This window comes from Hyaena hyaena, unplaced genomic scaffold, assembly GCF_003009895.1.
Source record: "Hyaena hyaena isolate Hyena2069 unplaced genomic scaffold, ASM300989v1 scaffold_15, whole genome shotgun sequence".
Lineage (NCBI taxonomy): Eukaryota > Metazoa > Chordata > Mammalia > Carnivora > Hyaenidae > Hyaena > Hyaena hyaena.
In genome coordinates, this window is record NW_024080647.1 from 3,019,873 (window position 1) to 3,046,694 (window position 26,822).

Below are 26,822 nucleotides of genomic sequence, written 5' to 3' on the forward strand. Positions count from 1 at the left end.
GTCAGCACAGAGCACAACACAGGGCCCAAACCCATCAACCATGAGATCATGACCTGAGCTGAAGTCGGACACTCAACCGACTGAGCTACCCAGGCACCTCTTGTCCACTGTTTAAAAGGGCCTGATCCTTAGCCATGGCATAGGCAGAAGCATATCTGAACAGCACATAAGGGTAGAGCTGGAGAAATGATTTATGCTGCGGAGTAAGACGGGAGAAGTCTGTTTGAAGAGTGTCTGTAAAGTAGCACAAGAGGAAAGAGGGCACCGGGGCAAAGGTCATTTAAGACCAAAGATACCTTATGCCACTATATTTTAAGCTGTCTTTATTGCTATAATTTAACAAACCCTCCCTACCTCAGACCTTCCGTCCAATCTGCCATGCACGAAAAGAGCTTTTTGTGCATTTCATTCTTATTGTTGTTAGGTGAAAATCAGGGGGAAGGGCCAAATTCCAAGGTGATTCAACACAGAGGAAAAAGAAAGAAAAAAAAAAACAAAAAACACAGAAAGGGAAACATGGGTCCTACAGAAGCAAAAGTGACCATGAGAATGGAAACCTGCAGGACCGCTCCAATCTAGAGGACAGGGGACCAGGAAGTTGAGTGGACATCTGGCTGATACCCATTTATGCCCACAGCTGTGAAAATGCAATGCAGATTTATCACTGAGCACCCACTGTGTGACAGGCATAATCTGTGCTAAATGGTAAGAAGGTACAGATGAGGAAGACCGGGTCCCTGCCCTCACCAGGGAGGGTGGGTGGGTGGGTGTGTGTGTGTGTGTGTGTGTGCAAGAAAGAGATGAGGAGATAAGGATGCAGAGATGAAAGAAAGAATGAGACAGGTATCACAGTGCAAGCCAAACACAGGGAAGGATACTAACAAGCACAGCAATGAGTAAGGTAGATCGTAATGCTGAAAGTGAGCTGAGCACAGGGGGCTATGAGAACAGAGGTAGGACTTCCAATTCCATCTGAGATGAGGAAGGGAAAGAGGAGGTCAGAAAACATAATGCCCAAATTTAGTCCTGAAGGAGAACTCAAGTTTTTGCAGCAAGGGAAAAAGCACCCCAGGCTTGGGGCTTCAGCATGAATAAAAAGGCACTGAAAGTTACAAGCAGTTCCAAGTGGCCAGAGGGTAGACACACTGGGCGGGGTGGTAAGCTGGAGCTAGACCATGAAGGGCACAGCACACCATGCTAAAGAATTAGGTCTGACAAAGAAGAAGGGGGGCACCTGGGTGGCTCAGTAGGTTAAGTGTCCGGCTTCAGCTCAGGTCATGATCTCACAGCTCGTGAATTCGAGCCCCACATTGGGCTCTGTGCTGATAGCTCGGAGCCTGGAGACTGCCTCGGATTCTGTGTCTCCCTCTCTCTCTGCCCTCCCCTGCTCACTCTCCGTCTCTCAAAAAGTAAGTATTTTAAAAAAAGAGAGAGAAAGCGGAAGGGGTACTAGGGAAATGTTGGTCACAGGGTACAAACTTGCAGTAGATGATGAATACGTCCTAGAGACCTAATACACAGTACAGTGATTACAGTTAACAAAACTGTATTAGCAAAGCTGCTAAGAGATGAGATCTTAAATGTTCCCACCACAAAAAAGAAATAATTATGTGACACCATAGAGATGCTAACTACAGCTATGGTGGTAATCATATTGCAATACATAAATGTATCAAATCAGCACACTTATACGTCAATTATACCTCAAGAAAAAAAATTTTAATCTGAACTAAAAAAAAAAAAAAAAAGAAAAAAAAAGATGGTCCTGGCACACCAGCCTGGAATGCCTCAGGATGTTTAGGGTTCCACAAAGAGCCACCTGACATCTTAGCTTCCAAAAAATGCCAGAAGATTTTTTTTAACTTCTTAATTAAAAAAATTTTTAATGCCATTAAAATGCTTTTTTATATTTAAATATCTAAAATACATGCAAAATAATCAGAACTTAACTATGCAATTTAAGTATGTGGTTCTGGGATCAAATTGCCCATAATGTTCATATGCAAAATAGATATATAAATAAGCGCAAAAATTCTAATTTGGAACATTCACAGAAATGGAATCAAGAGCTACAAACCTCAAGAGATATACTAACTTCCTTGAGACAAAGAATATGTGGAAATCTGAAGTCTAAAAGCTACTGAGCTCAGCCTTCCAAATCCATGGAACTCCACAGGGAACTTCTCTTCCAGACAATTAAACTCTCATTACCCTGGTCCAAAGACTGGCTCAGAAAAGCCTTTGACAGTATTTCTCACACACCAATCCATAGCTCTGGATCCAATTCCTAAACCCAACACTGATGTGCATTATTATCTATGCAATACATACAGAAGTGATGGCTGCTTTTCCAGTGATGCTTGAAGCTCACCAAGTTCAGTTCACCTATTTCATTTCACATATACATCACTGAATCCCAGAGGGCTCTCTTTATTTGCAAAATTGCACCATCAATAATTTGCCTCTAATGTATAAACCGTGCTTCTAACAAAAGGTACCAAGATTATGGAAACAATCTTGAACTTGGAAGTCAGGAAATCTAGACCTTCTGTCAACATTGTAGGTAACGGGGCCATGTAACCTTGAACCTCGAAATGGAAGCACACTCTCGTCGTGTATCACAAGGGGCTGTCATGAGCACCTGGACAATGTGTGAGAATGTGTTCTGAAACAGATAAATAAGTAAACACATCAAAGAGACTTTTCTAAAACAAAAAACTTTTTTTGAAATTATTATTGGTTAGGGGCGTCTGGCTGGCTCAGACGGTGGAACACACAACTCTTGATCTCATGGTTATAAGTTTGAGCCCCACGGTGGGTGTAGATTACTTAAGAATAAAGACAAAGAATTAATTAATTAATTCTTGGTCAGATGAGCATGACCATGGTTGACATTTAACATTACTGGAATCCGCAAAGAGCATTAAATAATACACCAAAGATTAAGATTAGAAAACAAAACCTACTAGGACAACACTCCAGTGCATATTAAATTTGAGGTATTGTGGGACAAAAATAAGAAAACACGCATCATTGAGCATCCTTTGGACCCTGGTTGCTTTGGGTAAGATTCTGCAGGCTGTGTGTGGCATTCAAAGAGAAGCATGCACTTACAGCAGGAGATAAAAAGATACCAAGCTCTTCCTCTTCACTTCTCCCCACCCACTTCCTTTTCTTCCAAAGGAGATGGCGCTCATTTACCCACTGGCTAGCCACATCCTGCCTCGGAAGCTACTTCCTAGGAGCTGCTCGGGCTATTCTGAGAGGAGCTTTAACTCCTTCAGGCCCCCAAACCACTAGTAGATTTATGACATGCCCACTCACCACAGTCATTTACAGTAGAGTAACTAGAACCCATTTGATCATATAATACTACCATTGCCTTTGTGCCATGCACTGAATTAAATTAGCATTTGACCTACAATAGGGCCCGGTAAGAGCCACATCTCTTGGCCCCACTTGGGGGCTCCCAACGAATCCAGCTTTGTTTAACCAATCAAAAAGAACAAAAGGAAGAAATGATTCAAGAAGAGCTATCAAGAAACTGAATGCACATAATAATGTATTCGATATCAGTGAAAACCCAATGAAGCAAATCTCCTGTCCCACATGGGCTCTGTAAGCTAACACCAACATTCATTCATTCCACACTTACAGACCATTGACTACATGCCAGGCCTGGGCTAGAGATAGAGCATCAAGACTGAACTATCTCCATGAAGTTCATGGAGAGCCCCACCAGAACTTTTCCTAAGGAAGACCAGGCAAAGTTTTGTGGACAAGATAATATCAGACTTCAGCCTTAAAGGAGAGGGTAGACTCCCCAGTGTTGGCAATAAACTTGACAGAGAAACCCCAAAGGAAATGTACCCAGGTAACATTTTACAGAGTTAGGATAACACCCAACACCTGACATTTAATCCTCACAACAATCCTACAAGTTAGGCAGTATTATCACCCCCATACTTAGCTTACTAATGAGGAAGCCAGGAATAACAGACATTAAGAATTCCAATTGACCTAAGTGTTCAGAGATGGAGGACTCCAACCTCAGCTGTCTGCCTCCAGGGATCAATCCTATAACACAGAGCAAGAGTGCCAACGAAGTGCCAGAAAGAGTTTGTAACTGTGGGGAGGCTGGTCACAGAAGAGAACAGGGCATAACTAGCTCCCTCTTATCCCCTTGTCCTTTATAGTCAAGAAAGAAGAGGAAGATGTACATTTTTTTAAACCAAGAAATCAATAAACACTAATGACCTACTACATGTAAGATCCTGTATAGAGAAAAATTATCTTCTGCTGTGCTACACTTGGCATCCTGCTGCATACATCACCCCAGTACAGGTTGAATGGGCCCCACTGCCTGGCCAGCCATGTGTCCCTCCTGTAAGTTCCCACTTAGACAAGAGTATGCCCACCCCAGACAGGAGAGGACCAGAGAACAGTCGATGGCACACCAGCTGCTGAGGTCCCAAGACTCCCCAAGTCCATTAGCAGGAGAACATAGAACACTGAAGCTTCCATGACAAATGAGAAGTATTTTTTTCAAGCTCCAAGCTTGGACCTTTAATATATTTTAATAATCTTTCAGCAGTTTTTGGATTCTGTGTCTTGTCTGCCACTTCTGAAACATCAAAATATGGTGATTTTTGGAGCCAAAGAGCCAACAGGTATACCGTTAAGAGAATTTAACAGTTTTTCCCCCCTCTCTCTCTTTACATACTCTTATCACCTCTCCTTTTTCTTCCTAAAAGTTAAATCCTATCAGTCAAACCCACACAAGGTTACCCCTAGGCTGCAGTTGACTATACAGACATCTGTCAAGACTTTAATGGCCCTTGCCAAAGATATGGCAAGGGAGGCTCTGAGGGTTGACAGGAAATGAATCCACTCTATGCTGGGAGCATTTAACAGTGAACTGGTCACCTTTATTCAATTTAAACTGAATATATAGACTCTCCCCTGACTATAAAACAGAATCAAAGGGTGGGCATTGGGGCAGGGAAGAAAACAAGAGCCCTGCCCCATAGAAAAGTCGGGGGTCCAGATCTCAATTCAGGCTGTCACTCACTAGCCATAAGCCACCTGGCCTCTCTGGACCTCAATCCCTTCATCATACATCCAGGAGGGTGAACTATAAAGTTCTTTTCCATCTCTAACATTTAAGGACAGACAAGTGGCTATCCTCAGGGGACAAAGAATGAAAGGTGCTGGGGGTGAAAAGGACGATTAATATAATGTAATGCTATCCTGAGTCCAGAAAAAGCCTGGCTTAGTGCTGCATTCACCTTATCAGCTTAGATTTATTAGGGGGGTGGAAGGGCCTGGTGGGCTGGAATCACAGCCACCTACAATAAAACTAAACTGTTCCCAAACGAGTTCTGAAGTGTGATTTATCCAGAGAGTGTTAAACAACTCACCGGCAGTATGAAACTGTGTTACTGAAATTGTATTACTGCACAAACTTAACTTTTCCCCCAAATGTGATTAGCAGAAAGGATGCAGAGCTGAGAATCCTGTGTCTATGACCATCTGTCCTATCCCAGTCCCTGGAGAGGCGTGGGGGGAGAGTGTGAAAAGCCACAGGTGCCATGTATATTCAGCCACCAATGTCATATATCCATCAAGGAGCCCAACATTTGCTGGGGATAAGTGTTCAGCTCACATGTAAGGGAGGCTCACTGATCCATCCGGCCCCAAACATTCCCTGAGCCTTTTTCTATGCCAGGCATGGGGGTTGAAGGAACACCATAGAACAAGGAAGACGTTGGAGCGCCTGGGTGCCTCAGTCGGTTAAGCCTCCGACTCTTGATTTCGGCTCAGGTCATCATCTCAGTTTGAGCCCCGCCATTAAGCTGTGTGCTGACAGTGTGGAGGCTCTGTCTCCCTCCCTACCTCAAAAATAAATAAATAAACATTAAAAAAAAAAAAAGAAAGAATAGGAAAAATGTCACCATCAGCATATGCTTCCCAAATGATTCCCCCCTGGGCAAGGAAGGGGATGTTGGCTAAAAAGGCAGTATAGAGGACTAAAAGCACTCTTAAATGGTGGCGTGACACAAACAACACCCTTAACCAGGATCAGTTTCCTATCTGTTTAGTAAAGATAACACACAACCCACATGCCTCATGTAGTTGAATGTGGAAACACATAGATGTAAAAACAATGAGGAGTAGGGGCACCTGGCTGACTCAGTTGGCAGAGTATGAGGTTCTTGATCCTGGGGTCATGAGTTAAGGCCCACATTGGACACAAATTACTTAAAAACAAAACAGGGGCACCGGGGTGGCTCAGTCGGTTAGGCGTCCGACTTCGGCTCAGGTCATGATCTCATGGTTCGTGGGTTCGAACCCCGCATCGAGCTCTGTGCTGACAGCTAGTTCAGAGCCTGGAGCTGCTTCCGATTCTGTGTCTCCCTCTCTCTCTCTGACCCTTCCCTTCTCACACTCTCTCTCTCTCAGAAATAAATTAAAAACACACACACACACACAAACACAAAAAAACAACCAAGAGTATACAAAGCCTCACAGAACAAATGCTGTGATTATCACCAACACTGTGACCCTCTTATGCCAAAATATTAAACTGAAAATAATCAAAATAAGTCAAAGTCAGACTTTGGAGGGATTAGCAGAGCCTTGACCTTGTGAGAGATGTGTCTTTTGCCCTCTGCCTTTACTGCCATGTCAGGACTTAGTCATTCATCAAAATGTCACCCAACCAGATGCTAGAGAATATGCTAATGCACTGGAGATAAAGATGAAAACACCCAGGCCCAGGTTTCCCAAATTTCAGTCCAACTGGACAGGCTTTACACAAACAACTGAAGCATGATGAGATAGACACAGAGCAGCCTGGAAGGTGGAAAAATGACCACTGCCTGGAGAGGAGGTGGAGGCCAAGCCTGTGACAGATTTACACAAAAGGAGACCTACAAGTTGAGCTTTGACACAAGACTGAGATTCCAACATGGATTGAAAGGTGGAGAAGGGAATCCCCAGAAGGCAGTCTGAGCAAACGCCAGACGGGGAAGACGTCTGGATGAACCACACAAAAAGTGGAACTCAAGCCCACCCAGAGCAGATCCCCACCCCCAACCCCAAAACATCTGGCTTAAAGAACAAAGTGTTACCTTCCCTTTATGTCAGGGCCTACCCCTCCCTATGCTCGCTTGTTCACGCGCGCGCTCTCTCTCTCTCTCACACACACACACACACACACACACACACAGCCCAGAAAATCCTTTTTTTTTTTTTAGTGTTTATTTACTTTTGAGAGAAAGAGAGACAGAGCCATGAGTGGGGGAGGGGCTGAGAGAGAGGGAGACACAGAATTGGAAGCAGGCTCCAACTCAGACCATGAGATCATGACCTGAGCTGAAGCCGGACACTTAACTGACTGAGCCACCAAGGCACCCACCAGGAAATCGTCTTTAAGCTCTTGGGAGAAGAGAGCCAACTTCCTGGGTGGTCGCCATCATATAGATGGTGGTCCTTAGAGAAGGTGGGAGGAGTCCATACTAGGATGTGCTGTGTGGCAGTTGTTTCCTAGGCACGTTTTGCAGCTTCCCGTATCACTGAAAATACTTCCTTTGCTTCCTGCACATGCCCCCAAACTGCAAGTATGCCAGCACTGTTTCTATTCTATCTGTCTAGATAAAGAACAGCTGAAGAGGGGCGCCTGGGTGGCTTAGTCGGTTAAGCGTCCGACTTTCGCTTAGGTCATGATCTCGCGGTTCGTGGGTTCGAGCCCCGCGTTGGGCTCTGTGCTGACTGCCAGCTCAGAGCCTGGAGCCTGTTTCAGTCTGTGACTCCCTCTCTCTCTGACCCTCCCCTGCTCACGCTGTCTCTCTCTCTCTCCTAGAAATAAATAAAACATTTAAAAAAAAAAAAAGAACAGCTGAAGAATCCTATCATGGCAAGTGTTTTGGGAGGTGAAAACTTTCTCACCTGATAGAGAATAAGGCACCCTGGCAGGGAATCTAGCCTTAGACCTCAGCATGAGTCTTATTAATCATAAAAAGCAGTTTACACACAGAGTGTCTATGAATCCTTTATATTGGGTAGGTGTTATCATTATGCCTGTTTTACAGATGTGCAAACAGACTCAAGGATGTGAAAGAATTTGCACAAGATCACTCAAAGGAGTAAGAGGCTAGGTCAGGATTCAAATCCACATCTGTCTGCTCCAAAACCTTTCCCCGTATGACACGGTCTACAGGCCATGTTAATTCAAAAGTCACATTCGGGACACACGTACGGCTCAGTCAGTTAAGCGTCTGACTTTGGCCCAGGTCATGAACCCCTGGTTCGTGAGTTCAAGCCCTGCATCGGGATCTGTCCTGACAGCTCGGAGCCTGAAGCCTGCTTTGGATTCTGTGTCTCCCTCTGTCCCTGCCCCTCCCCCACTCGCACTCAGTCTCTCTCTCTCAGCCTCTCTCTCTCTCTCTCTCTCTCTGAAAAATAAACCGTTTTTTAAAAAAAGGGGATTTTTTTAAGTCACATTCACAGCAAAGCCTACTGTGTGACAACCCTATAACCATTCTTTGGAGTCCTGGATTCTTTATCTGCCAAAAGGGAGGACTGCAACAGATTCTTTTCAAAAATAAAATGTAATCTACCTAATACCTACTGTGAGCTTGCACGTGTGCTCAGTGGTAACCTGTACGATTATGTGGAGCTTATTATATAAACCCTGAAAGGTAGGAAGGCAATACCATCACCCCACTTTGCAGAGAAGCAAACACAGGGTGGTCACGTGGGGACTTAACAGCTGTACCGGGGAAGGAGCTGAGATCTCACTTTCCCTCTACACAAGGCAGTTATTCAAACGCAGTGCAGCCTGAGGATTCTGAAGCCTACAGACTTTCAGACCCCTCTGGAAAAAGGGTTAATTTCTGGATTCAAATCAAACACTTGTACAGGTAGAAACAATTATTTAAAACCTGACTGGGAAGTTGGGCTCTTTCTGTACGGTTAGCATCCAAAACTCCCAGAGCGGAACAGAATGTCCTCCTCAGACCACCCTGAATCTGGGCCTGTCGACTCCAAAACCCTCAGGTAAACCCATTCCCAACCTTTTGGAAATTCGAGCCTACTCTATAAAACAATATAAGGAGTTGACTGGGTGCTCTGCCCACATCCTCCCCCCAACACCACCAGCACACGACCTCAGGCAGTTAGAGAAAGACCAGAGGTCAAGGCTCCCCAGGACCCCTTCCAGCTGTCTCCACCATCTTTAATGTCCTCTCCACCTCTGCCTTTGCACTCAGAAAAGACAGGCACTTTTCTGGGTACCTTGCCATCATTTCAGCTTCTGTTTTTAATCTCATGCATGTGACTTTACCATTTCTTTTGGGGGAAAAAACCCAAACTCTAATTTGTTTCTAAAAGATAACTTTTAAACCAATGACTGTGTCATACTGAAATCAAATATCACATTTAGGCTTCCTAAAAATATTACCCCGGTACAATGCCTCCTTTTTGCTCCCACGTGCACACCCCCCAAACACACACACATACACTTTAGGCTGTCATTTAGACACTGGAGTGCAGAATTTAAATGTCTTTAATAGCATCTACTAAAAGGACATTTGCACATGATTCTTCACTTTACTTCAAAGCAACGGTCCAAACTGGAGCTTTTGCTGAATTGTAGGACTAAATAGGTAAATATATGATGGCAAATGCCGGTAATAAAATTCAGACAAGAATTTAAAATGTATTAGACTGTCCCATAACGTTGGCATCTGTGTCAATTTTTAGCAGAAGTCCATTTCATCCATTCCTCAGCTCAGTGCCTGCTATGTATTAGGTAAGTTATATGTATCAGTTAAATGAACGTTAATATATCTGAATCTTAACACACAAGTTCGAAATCTATTGTAATTTCAGTCATAATCTAAACTATCTGACCCTAACACAAAAGCCATTCGAATCAACAGCAGATAACAAGCAGCTGCTTCTATTCAAAGTATACATACCTCTGTCATTTGAACTGTTTTGAAGTTGGCCTTGACTGGAAGACAAATGGCTAGCAGCTGCAAGTTCAATTTAAAAAGCAGTAGGAAGGCAGAGAACCAACCAGGGGGGATCAAAGTGCTGTTTCATACATCAAGCATGGAATTCTTTCCAACAAAGGTCTCTCGTTTTCCTAGGAGCAACCAATCCCAGCATGCCCTTCGAACTTAGGAAAACACAGAGCTGCACTCTGGGAGAAAGAACCTAGTTTCAAGACCAGGCAAGGCTGGGAGAGTAGGGCAGACACTCTTCTTGCACATCTCCAGTCTATTAATTGTGTTTGGGGTATTTTTAATGTTTATTTATTTTTGAGAAAGAGAACGTGAGGAGAGGAGAAGGAATGGGGACAAAGGATATGAAGCCAGCTCCACGCAGCGGGCCAGATTCAGGGCTCAAACTCACGAACCCCGAGATCACGACCTGAGCAGAAGTCGGACGCTCAACCCACTGAGCCACCCAGGTGCCACTGTTAATGGTTTTTAAAGGAGAGTGTGGACCAGTGGAAAGCTCCCAGGCAACTAGATTAACCAGACCTAGGACACTGAACAGGTTACTTCTTCCTTTGCCCTTCATTTTCTCCTTCACAAAATAAGGGGCAAAAATAAATTATTAAAATGGTAAAACTGGGGGCGCCTGGGTGGCTCAGTCGGTAGAGCATGCAACTCGATCTCAGGGTTTCGAGTTCAAGCACCATACTGGGCACAGAGCTTATTTAAAAAAAAATTTTTTTTTCAAAGACCTCTAGTCTTTTACATAATCTTTGGACCCCTGTGTGGAAAAAACATGGATGTCAGTAGGCCAGACCTGGGTTCTAAACTTAGTCCCACCACTTTCTAGCTGTGCAACCTTCTGCAAATTAATTTCCTTGGACTTCATTCTCCTTATTTATACAGCAGAATATTAGCACCTTGCAAATTCTTGCAGAATTTTAGTGCGAATTCAAGATAATGCACGTAAATAGAACAGACAGGCTCTCAATAAATGGCAGTTATTTTTCCAGTTACCATGTCCTTCAGGGATACAATTTCAGGTCTTCTGACTTCATCTGTCCCGTCCTGATCAAGGGTGGGTACTTAATTATTACCCAACTGATTAACAGCTGTGCTCCTACAGATGCAGCCCCTGGCTTTCAAGAATGCAGCCTGCTCCGGAATTGATTCGGGTCCTCAGCTGTGGGAGAGCTAGGAAGCCAAGTCCTCTGCGCCTCCGGAACTGCTGACTTCCTCTTACCCTGTGTCCCCTCCACCTCACACCAACATTCAGGAATTCACACAACTCTTCCCCACGACTGCATACCAAGCTGACACTCTGTTCACTGCAACCAGAACACCTGTTGGTGGTTTCTGGTACTTCCCTCCTGAACTCTCCCCTTGACTTCCCCTAATATTTCATGGCTTCTTTATTTGGAAACGCTTGAGGATAACCTTTCATTTTGTAATTGCTCAGTGATTCAGAATACGCAGAAATAGAAATGCAACAAGCTACACTTATGGCTAACCAAGCATTAGTTTAGTTACCAAAATAAAACAAGGCAAAAGAGACTAGGTTTTAGAAGGAGTGTTCCAATAAAATAAAAATTGTTGCAGTCCCCATCTAAAAATGTTTTAAGATTTTAAGTAATCTCTACACCCAACGTGGGACTCGAGCCTACAACCTGGAGATCAAGAGTCACCTGCTTTACCAACTGAACCAGCCAGGCACCCCAGTCTCTACCCAAATTAATACAATGTGTTAAAATCCTGGTCCAAGTGTTCCACTGCTCCACCTTCTGGTAAATGGAACCTTTCCACAGCTCCAAAGACCAAGTCTTACAGTGGTCATAAATAAATAGCTAAGAAAAGTAGGATAACTTTTCTTCTTTTTTTTATTTATTTTGAAAGAGAGCGAGGGAGCACAAGCAGGAGATGGGAAGAGGGTGAGGGCAAGAGAGTACCCCAAGCAGGCTCCACTCTCAGCATAGAGCCTGACAGGGGGCTCGAACACTCACGTCACAAGATGATGACCTGAGCCAAAATCAAGAATCAGAGGCTTAATTGACTGAGCCACCCAGGCACCCCTAAATTTTCTATTAATAATAATTATTGGAATGTTAAGCTGCTGTCTTCTTCCTGTTGGGGGCTGCAGTGAAGAAGCTGAAATACAGGCTGACATTCCAGTAGGATTTCAATCTGGATTTGAGTAAGCCATTAGACAAAAGGTTTACAGTCAGCTTGGAATTCTTGCTAACTTCTGAGGCCTCCCCAGACAGGCCATTCTTCAAGGACTGTTTACTGAAGGATAGTCTGAAATCAAATCAGGCAAATAACTTTAATCTCAAATGTGGTGAAGGTCTAGTTTTTTAAAACTAACCTGGAAATGAAAGTTAAAACTCAATAAAGGAATAAAATTAGCCTGGATCCAGACAAACCTCTAAGTACAATATGACCAGCGAGTCCAGTCTTCTCACAACTTCCCATATTTCTACACTTAACCTGAATCTGGAACCCACGTAGATCACTCACTCAACTTACTGTTCAACTTTGTCTGAGAAGTAAATGCACTTAAGAGCATTTGAGACTCTGAACCTTTCGTGGTAACAGTTAAACTCAAAATAGGTCAATTCCAGAAAGGCATCCATTTCAAGGGGACTTTTGTCTGTGGTTATTTTGAAAACCACTGCTTTTAAAACTGACATTATGAAGCTTAAAAATAGGCCCTCCTACCAAGGATCCTGGACTAAAATACCCTTTCCTCCCCTCATTTCCTTATTCCCTCTTCAAACACCTAAGAGAATGGTGAATTAGAGGGGTGCCTGTTCAAGAACTTTAGATTATTGGAAAAAATTCAGATTAGTTTAAAAACAAAATTTTATGATACCAGAAAACGTTACCAAAATTTGGTGTTGGATAAACCTAGAAAATTTTCCAACCAAGTATCCCAAGTGAACACATGTAATATATACACCATAAGAAAATCTCAGTCTGAAAACCACCTCCTCCACTCCAGCTGCGTGAACTCTCAGCAAGTTCCTTCTCCTCTCTGGGTCTGGTTTCATCTCACAGACACAGGGAGGAGGCTAGAGGATCTGGAAGGTCCCATCCACCCCGAACAAGCTCAGCTTCTATAAAACTAGGCAGCTGCTTCTTATTTTCATGGCTCTTTGGAAACAGCAGAAATGTTCCTAGCCCAGAAGGTCCTTAGGCCGTTATACTTAATAGTATTCCCCTGGAACACAAGAACTGCTTTTGAGAGTGATGCAAGATATAAAATATAAAGGTGTCCAGGTGTCCACTGGGTGGCTCAGTCAGTTAAGCGTCCAACTTCGGCTCAGGTCATGATTTCAGGGTTCGTGGGTTCGAGCCCCGTGTCTGGCTCTGTGCTGACAGCTAGCTCAGAGCCTGGAGCCTGCTTCGGATTCTACCTCCCTCTCTTTCTCTGACCCTCCCCGGCTCACGCTGTCTCTCCCTCTCTCTCTCAGAAATAAATAAAACATTAAAAAAATTTTTTTAATTATATAGAGGCGTCCAGAGGAAAAAATAAGTTATGTTTTGAAGATGAAACTAGTAAATCTAGAAATGCATTTATATTCAATCAAAAAGTTACTAGACATACGGGCCGCCTGGGTGGCTCAGTTGGTTAAGCAGCTAACTTCAGCTCAGGTCATGATCCTGGGGTTTGTGAGTTCGAGCCCCACTTTGGGCTCTGTGCTGACAGCTCAGAGCCTGGATCCTGCCTCGGATTCTGTGTCTACCTCTCTCTCTGCCCCTCCTCTGCTTGCTCTCCCTCAAAAAACGAATAAACGTTAAAAAATGTTTTTAACGTATTATAGTGAACAAAGCTGGATATAAACAATTCATACAAATCAAACCACAGCGAAGATGGCAAATTTAAATTTAATAATGTCCAATCACAATGGCAACAAAATGTTAACTCTCTGAAACATTTACTCAGGACACAACAGAATTCTTAAGAAGAAACTAACACCACAGAAGAGGAAACATTAATAAATGGAGAGGTACACCATGAAAGTTTTTAAAGTTTTCATTAGGGGCACCTGGCTAGCTCAGTCGGTAGAGCATGTGACTGTTGATCCAAGGTTTTGAGTTCCAGCCACACACTGGGCATGAAAAAAAATTTTTTTTAATTTTCCATTAACCCTACCAAATTAGAAAAAAAAAGACTATCAAAACTACGTAAGAGTTCCAAGGAAATTTTAGAAGTAAATCAAAATACTGTAAAGACCCAATAAAAGTAAACCGGAAACTACAACAGATAGGTAGATAAATTTAATAAACTCTACTAAGATACTGGAACTCACTCTGGAAAACAATTAGGTCCATTCCTCACACCAAACACATTAATAAATCCCAGATGGGTCAGAATTAACCATATAAAAAAGAAAAGGGTATTAAGAAAAAGAAGTCACATACTCTTGCTAAGTTGTGAGGAGTCATGTCTAAATACAAAAAAAAAGTAGGCTATCCTATACAAAAGACATGTTTTTTAAGACCAAAAAAACCAAAAACGTTTTCTTAACACAACATAAAAGGAAAACAGTGCAGTGGGACAACGTGGTAGCCATGTAACTGATAAAACTTTAAAATACAAAGCACACTGACCTCAACAAACCACAAGACAAGTAACTGTGTATAGATCAACGAAAAGACATGAATAAACTAAATACAAAGCAACATAAACACTGTGTAGACGCATCTATCAAAAAATCATCAGTGTAGACGCATCTATCAAAAAATCATCAGAGAAGAAAAGTTTGCATGCCACCTTTCAAAATGTCCAGCTGGTACTATAAAAGCAGCCCACCTACCTTTCCAGCTTCATCGCCCACGACCCGCGCCTATGCACCCAGCACACTCCACTCCTTGCCGGCGCCTCCAGGCATCCCAGGCTTTCCCACTTATGTGGAGCGGCTCTTCCTGCCATGCCCTCCCCCCCTCCATTCCCATGGAAATCCTAGCCATCCTTCAAGACCCAGCTCAAATGTCATCTCTTCCGTGAAGGCTCTCCTAATCTCCCCCACTGGATGTGACATCTTCCTCTTCTCAGTGAGCTCTGACAGTACTTTCTTTGTACATCAGGGCACTTTTCTTAGTTTGCAGCCGTTTGTTTCCTTCCTCTTGTGCCCCTGCAACCTCTCCCTCTCCTCCTACAAGATTTTCGAATCCCTGGAGGCAAAGGCAATCTTACTCAACTACCTACAGCTTCCAGCATAGCGAATTACATGAACCATTCAATAAATAATAGCCTAAATAGAATTGATGAAATACAGGAAATAATCCCACTTCAAAAATACAGCCTGGCTAGCATCTAAAATAAAGCAGACTGACCTTCAAAGGAGCCTTTTACCGCCTATTAAACTATCAAAAATCACTAAAATTAACAACAATAACCCCCCCCCCCAAAAAAACCTTCGGTTTGGGGAAACAGTTGAAATATAATTGGTTCCATCTTTTTTTGGAATCTATTCTCTAAATATATAACAACAGCGGTAACATGGTTCATCGCCTGTGATTTGGTGTGAATTAATCTAAAAGCAGAACAAACTGTTCAAAGCACTTACAAGACCATCAGTGCACAAAAAAATCTGGAAACCACCTAAATAATCAACAACGTATCATCTGTAAAGCTAGACCCTATCAAATTCTACTCTTCAGCCAAAAATAAATGACCAGCAAGAGGATTCTGTCCACGTGTAAAACTGAGGGGGGTGAGGAGGACGCATCCACTGATCACAACCGTGTAAATAACCGAATAACCTGAGTTAACACTGGAAAATTTAATGCCTGTAGTTTCCTTCTTTAAAGGGTGTTGTTACATTCAAATGTTTAAAAAAAAGTTCTGCTTAAGCAGGCAAATAATTCAAAGAAGGGGGTGGGGGGAAAGAGGTCACACTACCCTTGTCCACTTTTTCTTAACCCCTGCATAACCTCTTCTTAACCTGACTCCTGTGCTGACATCAAAGCAGGACACCCCCGGGAGCTACACTGAGAAATCTGAGGCAGAATCAACTTTTCCAGTCTGCCCTGTACCGGGATCCAGAGAACACCTGCTATTTTAAAACAAAACACCATTCATCCTGGGAGGAGTTAACTTAGCAAACAGGTACAGGAGCCTCCGAACGGCTCTCATGGGATTTCAGGCAACAGAACCAGGACACAGGACATGAACTAAAAACACAAGAGGCAGTAAGACAGTAATATGATTCTTCAAAATTGGCAGCTTCTGGAAGAAAACAACATAGACAAAATTGGGACCTTAAGCTTTCTCCTCAGGCTCAACCTAACTTTCTGCCCAGCCTGTGGGTTCTCTGCGTTTGTTTTCTCAACATGTCATAAACATTCACCACTGTTTGACCTGTGCTTCCTGGGGAGGCGGCGGAAATATCACCAATTCATACATACAAATGAAAGTTAGCAAGGTTTTCTGTTGTTGGTTTCTTTGTTTAAACATTATTTTGGTTTTGTCCAATCTACCAATGATTTACTGTATCAACAGTGTTATAGACCCAAGGGTCCAAAAAGGTATGGTCCCTAATCAAACTGAGGGAAAAAAGACATAGAAGGAACACTTAGTGAATAAGGAAACATGATTTTAAAATGATATTGCATTTAATGTGATGTTTATTATACAATATAGACCAGAAGTACTAAAGGCAAAAGAGAAAATGTGAGTTAACATTAAAAGGGGCATTAAGACTCAGGATGAATTTTGTCCTTTGGGTACTTTTAAATTACTTATTATGAATTTTTCCAAACATACAGAAAAATGGAAACAACAGTGAAATTCATAAACTAACCAACTAAAGAACTGTGAACATTTTGCCTCATTTGCTTCATCTACTATGTGTGTGTGTATTTTTTTCCTGAACCATTTCTTTCTCTTTTTTTTTTAATGTTTATTTTTGAGAGAGAGGAAGAGCACAAGTGAGGGAGGGGCAGGTAGTGAGAGAGTGAGTGACATACAGAATCTGAAGCAGGCTCCTGTCAACCTGGAGACCAACCTAAGGCTCAAACCCATGAATCTTGAGATCATGACCTGAAGTGAAGTCCGACGTTAATGGAATGACCCAATCACGCGTCCCTTTCCTGAACCATTTCAAGGAAGTTTCATGCATCACCTATGAATAATAACTTTCTCCTACATAATCCTAATACATTACATCTAAAAAATTGATAATTCTCTATTCAAATTTCCCAGATTGTCCCAAGAATGCATTTTATAGCTATTTCATTTTTGAATCAGTATCCACCCAAAGTTCATGGATTACAGTTGGGTGGCATGTCTCCTTAGTCCATCATTCTAGAAGCATGCCACTCCCCTCCTCCCTGACTTTTGACTGTGACACTGACTTTCTAAGGAAACTGGGTCAGTTGTCACAGAGAATGTTCCACATCCTGAGTTTGTCTGATTGTTTCCTCCTGGTGTCATTTACCTTGTTCCTCTGTCCCTGCATTTGTTGTAAAGAGGAAGTTGGGTCTCCAGACTTGATTAGATACAGGTTTGGCTCCGATTTTAAAATATTTTTTTAACATTTATTTATTTTTGAGAGAGATAGAGTGCAAATGGGGAGGGGCAGCGAGAAAGGGAGACACAGAATCTGAAACAGGCTCCAGGATCCAAGCAAGCATTCAGCACAGAGCCCGACACAGGTCTTGAACCCACAAACCGTGAGATCATGACCTGAGCCAAAGTCAGACACTCAATCGACAGAGCCACCCAGGTGCCCCGTGGTTTGGCTTAGATTTTAAGACAAGCAGTATATAATATGTCCAAATCAAAATGATTTACCAACATTTGTAATCTGGTATTTAAGGCCAAAAGAGAACAGCTTTCTGAGGAGGAAAAAAATCAAAATGGCATCATTAACAACACTTCCCCTTTGAACAGCATTCCAGTAATCATAAAGTGCTTTCATATACTTTACTTCAGATGATGCTCACCTGCTCACCTTCCCTCACAGGTTTGTTATATTATCATCCTCACTTTACTAGTAAGGAAAACGGAGGCTCAGGGAGGTTAAATGACATGGCTGAGATCAACAATTAAGAAGTGGTATAAGTAAGGCTTGAAGCCAAGTCCTAAAACAGCATGGAGTTACTCAGAAAACACTACACAGGAGAGGTCTTGAAAGATGGGCAGCATTCATTCATTCCAGACAGCCTGCTATATGCCAAGGAAATAGAGGTATACAAGAAAGTCAGGGTGCCTGCCCTCACAGAAACTAAAGTGTGGGGACACATACAAAAAAATAAAATCATGTAGGAAAGCAGAGGAAGGCATTCCAGACAAAGGAAACCATGTGAGGAAGACCAGACAGAGGTAGGAAGCAGTACACTGGAACAAAGGGAGGCCAGTAAAGGGGTCAGTCAGTGTGGAACCAACAGATGAACTGGAAAAAAGAGAAAAATCAAGCTATCTGGGTAAGGCAAGGCCAACAGCTACTCTACTAAAGTATCCTCTCCCTTTCTTGCAAAGATGAAGAAGTGAAAGTAGAATATTCTAAATGTTTATGACCAAACAAGGGCCCCACACAGCTCCTGGCCATGGATGAAGTCACGTTTATGACTCTCCGCCCTTTCTGTAAGTGCTGCAACAACAGCAGAGGGCGTTCTTCCCAAGAACATGGGCTTCGGCTGGCCTTACCACTCACCTGAAGCTCTTCTCAAATGACAGCACCAGTATTAGTTATTGCGACATAAAAGCAGTAGACACATCCAAGTTCACGACTACAAAATGAGTCCCAGAAAAGGCCATAAGAGACCCCCGAAAATCACATCAACCTGTCTTCACCTTTCTGTACCCATCCTGAAGGGCCTTCACATTTTCATGGATGTGTGTCCCTTACAAACCTGGCAGAAGGGTTGATGCTATGGGTTATGCTGTGAATGCAATAATTAAGTAAGTCTGAGTGTTTTAAGGTTACGGTGAAATAGTTCAAAAGCCAAAATCTGTGGACACCACCAGGGCCAAGCAATGCCTGTTTACTCAGCACCTCATGGCCTTCAAAGCACTATTATATGTGTTACCTTGTATAATCTTCACAACAATCCTTCAAGGTAGGCATGCTTCATGTCATCACTAGATTGCTACTGAATACCAGTCACCGTTCTACTCACTGAGCAAGGAACACGGCCAAGTCCCCACCTTCATGAAGCTTACAAATAGTGAGGTGGGGGAGCACATAATCATACACAGTGTAATGTTATTTGTAAGTGCTTTGAAGAAAAACCGGGCAAGAATAAAGGGGTAGAGAATGACAGGGAGTGCTGCATTACAGATTAGACAGAGTGATCAAGGATGACCTCTGTGCAGAGACATTTGTACAGAAATCTGAAGGAAATAAGAAAGAGCATCAAGTGTGCATTTTTAGGAGAAGAGCATTCCAGGTAGATGGGAATATGACCAACCCACTGGGGGACAACATAGAGAACAGTGGGCTGGGGTGCACGCGTAGAGGGGGCAGTGGAAAAAAACAAAGGACCTGATAAGGTGGAGCCTTTGTAGGCCTTTAAGGTAAAGATTCTGTAAGCCATTATCAACTCCACTGAACAGATAAGGAAACTAAAAGTCAGGAAGTACAGGGGCACCTACCTGGGTAGCTCAAGTCAGTTAAGAGTCCATCTCTTGATTTCGGCTCATATCATGATCTCATGGTTCGATTTGTGAGTTTGAGCCCTTCATCTGGCTCTGTGCTAACAGCGTAAAGCCTGCTTGGGATTCTCTCCTTTCTTTCTTTCTCTCTCTCTCTCTCTCTCTCTCAAAATAAATAAATAGACTTAAAAAAAAAAAAAAAAGTCTGGAACTACAAAGGACTTGCCTGCAGTCAATGAAAATGTTAGGTTTTGGGGAAATGCCCCGTGCTGCAATTTCTTCTCAAGGCTCAAACTTCTCATGGATGAAAAGTGTCCTTTACAAAGCAAAGAAAGAGATTAAGTATGTGCCTCATCATGGAAGAAGACCCAGTGTACCCCGAGCAATGCCATTTCTGAGTACATTCCACAGGGAAATCTCACAAGCGTCCAAAAGGAGATATGCACAAGGATGGTCATGACCACACTGTTCAACGCAGCCAGAGGTGGAAAACCAAGCTGTCAAAAGAGGAATCAATGCAGGATGATAAGTACAACGTGGTGCATGCACAGGACTGCTCTGCAGCCACAAGAAACAATCAACAGTATCATGCTGCATCATGAATAGAAGTCAGAAACAAGGTATCTGGTTAAAAAAAAAAAAAAAGTCAGACAAACCAGAATAAAAGTTAGGGGTGGTCACTGTTTCTGGTCACATATTCCTCATTTTCTTCCTTCCAAGAAGCCCCCCTCCCTTTGAAGGCCAGCATGGCCATGTGACTTGCTTTGGCCAATGAAATGGGGAAGTGACGTGTAGCTTCTGGACAGAAAATTTAGGAGACAGAACGTGGTTCACCAGATGCCCTTCTCATGTGAGCTTATTTCAGAGATGGTGCCTCCATAAGCCTGGATCCCTGATGGAAGCCGGTGACAGAGACTCCCACTGACATGCACGTTGTGTTAAACTACAAGATTTGTTAGTTCCTTGTTACCTCGGCATAACCTAATCTATCCCAACTGAGTCATATTTACATCACAATAGTGATTTTTACAAAACCTGAATATATTTAGAGTGTACAACATGATGATTTGACATACATATAGGGAAATGATTATTACAGTGAAGCTAATTAACAAATATATCCACTTCCTTACATGGTTACCATTCTTTTATGGGTCTGAGACCACCTGAAATCTACTATCTTAGCAAATTTCCAGTATTCAATACAGTATTAACTATCGTCATCATGCTGTACACTACATCTTTACGCTTTATTCATACTACATTAACTGCAACTTTTCTTTTTCCTTTTTTTTTTTTTTGAGAGAGAGAGAGAGTACAAGCACACGAGCCAATGAAAGAGAAAATCTCTAATGCAAGGCTTGATCCCAAGACCCTGGGCTCATGACCCCAGCCAAAATCAAGAGTCGAGTTGGACACAACTGACAGAGCCACCCAGGTGGCCCTTAACTGCAACATCGTTAACAGCACCCTCACCTCCCCACCCCTGATCTACTCTCTGCTTCTACTTTTTTTTAGATTCCACATGTAAATGAGATCATGCAGTATTTTTGTGTGTGTGTGTCTGGCTTATTTCATATAGTATAACATCTTCCAGGCTCATCCACATTGTCACAAATGATAGGATCTCTTTTTAAGACCGAATAACGACACAGTCGCATTTAGCCCTCTATGCACAGAAACACACAAAACAATGCCATCTACCTCCCAAAGGTACACATACCCAACAAAGGGCGGAACTATACGACCATGCATTTAATTTAAATACTGTAGAGTGGGTGAGTGGGTACCTGTGAAAGAAAAGGAAATGGAGAGGGGGAAATACCACAAAGGGGAAGATAAAAGAAAAAACGGAAAAGTATAAAAAGGTTAAACACACTATACAAATATTAGAAATTTAAGTCACCCAGTGATTTACTCAAACATTTTTGCACTTCTTATGTGCTAGCTACTGTATTCCATGTACTACTTACAGAGCGATGAGTCAGAAAAAGGCTGCCCTAACCTTATAGTTGATGGGTGTACAGAAGAGAGACGTTTAAAATATCCTAGTAAAAAAATTACAGACAGTGAACAAATATCATTAAAAAAACAATCAGGTGATGGGAACCTAGGTGGCTCAGACAAGGGAGTATTCAACTCTTCTTCTCAGGGTCCAGTATGAGTTTGGGCCCCACACTGGGCGTGGTACCTACTTGAAAAAAAAGACAGGCACTCTTTTGAGGGTCCTGTCTTAAAAAAAAAAAAAAAAAAACTGGTGACATGGGAAAGTGACCTCCTTTAGGTGGTCTGGGAACACCTCTGAGGAAATGACACTAAGGCAGAGATGATTATTGCTTCCTTCCTAGCTTGGGAAGAGGAAGGGATGATTCATTCTAGGCAAAGGGAGCAGCATGTACAAGGGCCTGGAGGGAATACAGACCATCCCAAGGAGGAAGTGAAAGAGGACTAGCACAGTGGAAGAAAGGAGCAGCAGGAAATGTGGTTAAAGAGAAGGGGGTGGGGGGGCCCCAGTGGACAAATCACTCAGGTCTTACAGCCCAAAAGAAGTCTGGATTTCATCCTAACTGCAATGGAACCATGAAAACATTTTAAATAGGAATGATACTATCTTATTTCCAATTTATTTCATGCTAACACTTAGCCCCCTTGCAGTATGCCCAGTTTTGCAAAACTCGCAAAAGAGGTATTTTTGAGCTCTTTTTCTTCAAGGACCCCCACAACTTGCATAAGCTTCAGGTCCCACATAACCCACTTGGTCTGAAGGGTTTAAGTGCTAAGTGAGAGGTAAATGCCTAAGTGCCAAGGAACTACAGAGGAGAAGCAACCTGGCCAATTTAGCACCAAGAGATCCTTAATGTCAGTGGACATGATCACGTTCAGAACTGGGCCCTGGTCTAGTCACAGAAATCACGAGAACAGCAGCCTTGCTTGAGAAATACTCTCAAAGGTGAAAAATGAAGATGCGTACAGCTTTCCTCCCATTAGTGCCAGGAAGTGTAGGGGAACAGTCCCTGTTTGTCTCAGGCAGCCTACACAAAGATGCCTCCTATTGTAACACAGCAATGAGTCATGGAGGTACATGCAGATGGCACAAAACTGAAGCGATCACTGGGAGAGTCCTTTATCCAGAAGCGAAGGCACCTTAACATACATATCCACCACCACGAATGGAAATTACCTTCTAGTTTCCTACAGCTTTTTCAACATTCACCCAGTAAGGCAGATACCAGCAGCAGCTAACATTTATGGAAGGTTTACTAGGTATCATTAGCTCCCCGAATCTTCACAATGACCCTAGGTAGGTTCTATCCATTAGCTCCATTTTCTGCAGAAGAGAAAAGTAAAACTAAGCATTAGGGAGACTGAAAGACGTGCCCCAGGTCAGAAAACCACAGAGTAACACAGCCAAGGCTTCAACCCTAGCCTCAGAGTCCAACCTCTTAACTGCTGCTAAGAATCTCCCAGTCCTACCAAATTTTTCTGCCACCAGCTCCAGGGTAGTTTATGCTTTTCCTCCTTGTATTTGCTTTTAGTGAGATTCCTCCCCCTGGCAGGAATACAGCTGTGGTGTCACAATTAACAACAGAATGACAACAGATACTTCCACTCAGTACCCATTTCCAAATCAAATAGGAGCAGGATGGTCAGGCCACAACATTCAACCAGCCACTGTGGTCAAAACTTGCCCTGCCCTGTGCTGCAATGCTTCCAGTTTTTTCTCAGCGGATAAAATCCTGTAAAGTCTGAATAAATATCTGCAAACAAACTGACCTATACACATCAATAATATGCAAAATAGACATTAGGGCATTTTTCTGGGAGAGAAAGCACTAGCAGGGAAGGGGCAGGAGGAGGGGAGGGGAGGGAAGGGGAGAAAGAGAAAGGGAGGCAATATCTGAAGCAGGCTCCACGCTCAGTGCAGAGCTCAGGGTGGGGCTCCATCCCATGACCCTGGGATCATGACCTGAGCCAAAATCAAAAGTAGGAGGCTTAATGGACTAAGCCACCCAGGCGCCCCAGCATTACAGTACTGAAGGGGGTTTGTGGGAATCAGGTCTGAGGAAGCCGGCTGAGTTCACATCACAGGTCGACCACTGGCCCTGAGATCATTAAAAGGGATGGACAAAGTCACCAACCCAGCAGGTCCCCAGGCTATTAAAATCTAAAGAGAGAAAGGAAGGTTATAGAAATCACCAAAGGGCAGAAGGTTCAGGCCTACTCCATTATTTCATCAGCTGGCTTCCATACATCTCCAGCGTGCAGATAAAAGATTAAGCACCAAATATTTTCCGGTTAATTCTCCAGCTAGTCGTGGCTCTCTCCCTCAGTCCTGTCCCTCACTCAGGATGCAACACAGTTGTGGGAGTTTAGAAACACCTGATGACACAGCCTCATCATTGTTTAATGAGATAAAGTGCTGGCTTGGGAGCAACATTGGAAGCCGCAGGGATAGAGCACCTTGTGTGTGGTTTTCCTGGCTTAGGGTGTTCCTATCTCAGGTCAGGAGTTTGGGGCTCAAGGTAAAGCACAGAAAGCTAGAAGAGTCACTGGTGAGGAGCATTTCTGAATGATGAATGAATGAATGAATGAATGATCAGACGAAGAGCAAAGCAGCTCCCTTGAAGACAAGATAGTTTCCAGGAAGAAGGCCAAGGACCCGGAACCCTCGAAGTAGGGAAAGGAAAAGCCACAGGAACATTGGTGTACACACGCCCCCGCTAGCCAGCGAGCAGCAGCCGCAGCGAGCCACTCCAAACCCACAGGTGTCAAGCACAAAGGTGAGGACACTGCTCACCAGTCCCAAGTCCACACTTCATACCCTAAGCCGGCCTCAAAGACACAGAAGCGATCTTAATTCTTTCCAGGACATCTGCTCCCTTCTCCTCTGCGCAGACCAGGATTTGGGGGAAACAGCTGGGGAAGGGCGGAGGATCAGGCAGTCTTCATGTTGGGGATGGGAGAAGGGGGGGAGTGAATGGCCAGGGGCCAAGGATAACTGCGAGGGTCGACAAAGGAGAAAAATCGGGACACCCTGGGTCCACCGACTGGTCTGAGTCAGGAGCACAGTCTGTGCTTAGTCACCGATACCTCGGCGGCCAGGAGTTCCTCGCCCCTGCCAGCCCGAGACGTACGTGACGAACCCGAGCTGAGCCCCGCGCGCCGCGCAAACCAAACTCGGCTCCTACACCCCAGCAGGGGCCTCCGCAGCCCGGCCCGGCGCTCGCCGCCCACCCCGGACTTACTCCGCCGAGCTGGTCCCGTTAACCGCGGAGCCGTCGGGGGCCGGGTTCAGCTGGATGGGCGTCGGCTTCTTCTTGGGCATTCTGGACCCGGCAAGGCGCTTCTAACTCCGAGGGGAGGAGGCGGGGGGGGGCCTCTCTTGCTTCCTCCCTCTGCGCTGCCCCACGCCCGCCGTGCAGGGTCAAGTCGAAGCCACGGGCCCGGGGGCAGCCTTCGGGGGGCGCGCCCCGCGTGGTCTGTTCAGCGCCAAGGGGCCGCTGGCGGTCTCGGGGGACCCCCGCCCCACTTGCCCTGGGCTCGGCTTGGCGCGCAAGAAATCGAAAGGCTTCCCCGCCTGCGCAGCGCGGCAGCGCGGGATTCGCTCCCTCTTTCCCTCAGTCAACCGGTGCCTAGGGCTGGATAGACACCGCCACAGCCCCGCTCCAGCTTCAGCCCGGAAAGTACAGCCACCGCCGGCTTCGCGCTCCAAGCCGCTCCGCGCAGCCGTCCCAGGGAGAGAATGCAGGGCGGAGGAGGGGCGGGGAAGGGGGAAGCCTCGCCCCTCCACCGGGCCTGCTACGTTTCCCACACACCCCACTCGGCTCCGCCCCTATTGCCGCGCCGACAGCCAATGGAAGCACGCCTCGGCGGCAGATGACGCGGAAATACGTCACGGGGGCGCGGCGCGCTGCCCTGGGGGCGGGGTCCAGCGCTGGCTCCACAGCGCCCTCTGCTGCCACGCGGCACTCAGGTGGGCCTACCGGGAAAGGAGGTCGTGGGTCCTGGTTCCTGGAGCTAACAGCGAGGTGGGCTTCACCCCGCCGGGTCCGAGGGGGTCTTCTCTGCTGGAGCGCCCCCCTGGGGCCGTGCACTTTGGAGGAGGTGAAATAATAAAGTGAATAAGGAAAAAGACCTCTTCTCTTTTCTACAGGAGAGAAAGCGTGGGGAAATAGAAAACTTGCCAAAAGACTCCTTGCTTCTTGCAAACTGACAAATAGATATATAGATTTATATAAAATTGTAATTTGCAGTACTCAGAGACTGATGAGGTTGCAGGGAGGTGGGTACTCAATACTGATGAGATTGTAACTGGGGCAACCGGTTTTGAGAGCAGATTGGTAATTTTTTAAAGCCTTGAGCCCCCACCCACCCACCCCCTACTCTTAAAAAAAAATCCTTTAGGGGCACCTGGGTGATTCAGTCGGTTAAGCATCTGACTTCAGCCCAAGCCATAACCTCGCTGTCCATGGGTTCCAGTCCCGCATAGCGCTCTGTGCTGTCGTCTCAGAGCCTGGAACCTGCTTCGATTCTGTATCTCCCTCTCTCTCTATGAGCCTCCCCTGCTCACGCTGTTCCTCTCTCTCACTCTCTCAGAAATAAATAAAAAACTAAAAATAAAAGTTAAAAAAAATCTTAACCTTTTAAACCAATTAAATCCTTTAAACCAGTTTCATTTTGTAGCCCTTGATAGTGTTTGAATTTTTATTATGGATATAAATTAAGAACATTTAAATTTTTTAATTTTTTAGTGTTTTTATTTATTTTTGAGAGAGAGACAGACTGAGAGGGAGCAGGGGAGGGTCAGAGAGAAAGGGAGACACAGAATCTGAAGCAGGCTCCAGGCTCTGAGCTGTCAGCACAGAGTCCAACGGGGGGCTTAAACCCACAAACCGTGAGATCATGACCTGAGCCAAAGTCAGACTCAACCGACTGAGCCACCCAGGCACCCCAAACATTTAAATTTTTTTCACATTAATATGAGAATGTTAGTGCAGACACTTTGAGAAATAGTCTCGCAGTTCCCTCAAACACGTAAATATAATTACTATATGACCTAGAAATTCTACCCCTAACTATATACTCAAGAGAAATGAAAAATGTATATCCATGCAAAAACTTACACACAGATGCTTATGGAAGCATTATTCATAACAGCCAAAGAGTAGAAGCAACCCAGATGCCCATCAACTCATGAATAGATGAACAAAGTA

The 26,822-nt window shown here is 44.2% G+C and overlaps 1 protein-coding gene across 1 annotated transcript in view; it reads right to left on the minus strand.

The window, feature by feature from the left end:
• MAP2K1 (mitogen-activated protein kinase kinase 1) overlaps nucleotides 1-25,371 on the minus strand; it is a 77,556-nt gene extending 52,185 nt beyond the window's left edge. Inside the window, exon 1 of the mRNA XM_039219173.1 lies at nucleotides 24,855-25,371. Within this exon, the coding sequence (XP_039075104.1) occupies nucleotides 24,855-24,934 (80 nt within the window). The 5' untranslated portion in view covers nucleotides 24,935-25,371. The remainder of the gene's footprint in view (nucleotides 1-24,854) is intronic.
• Nucleotides 25,372-26,822: the final 1,451 nt, after the last annotated feature.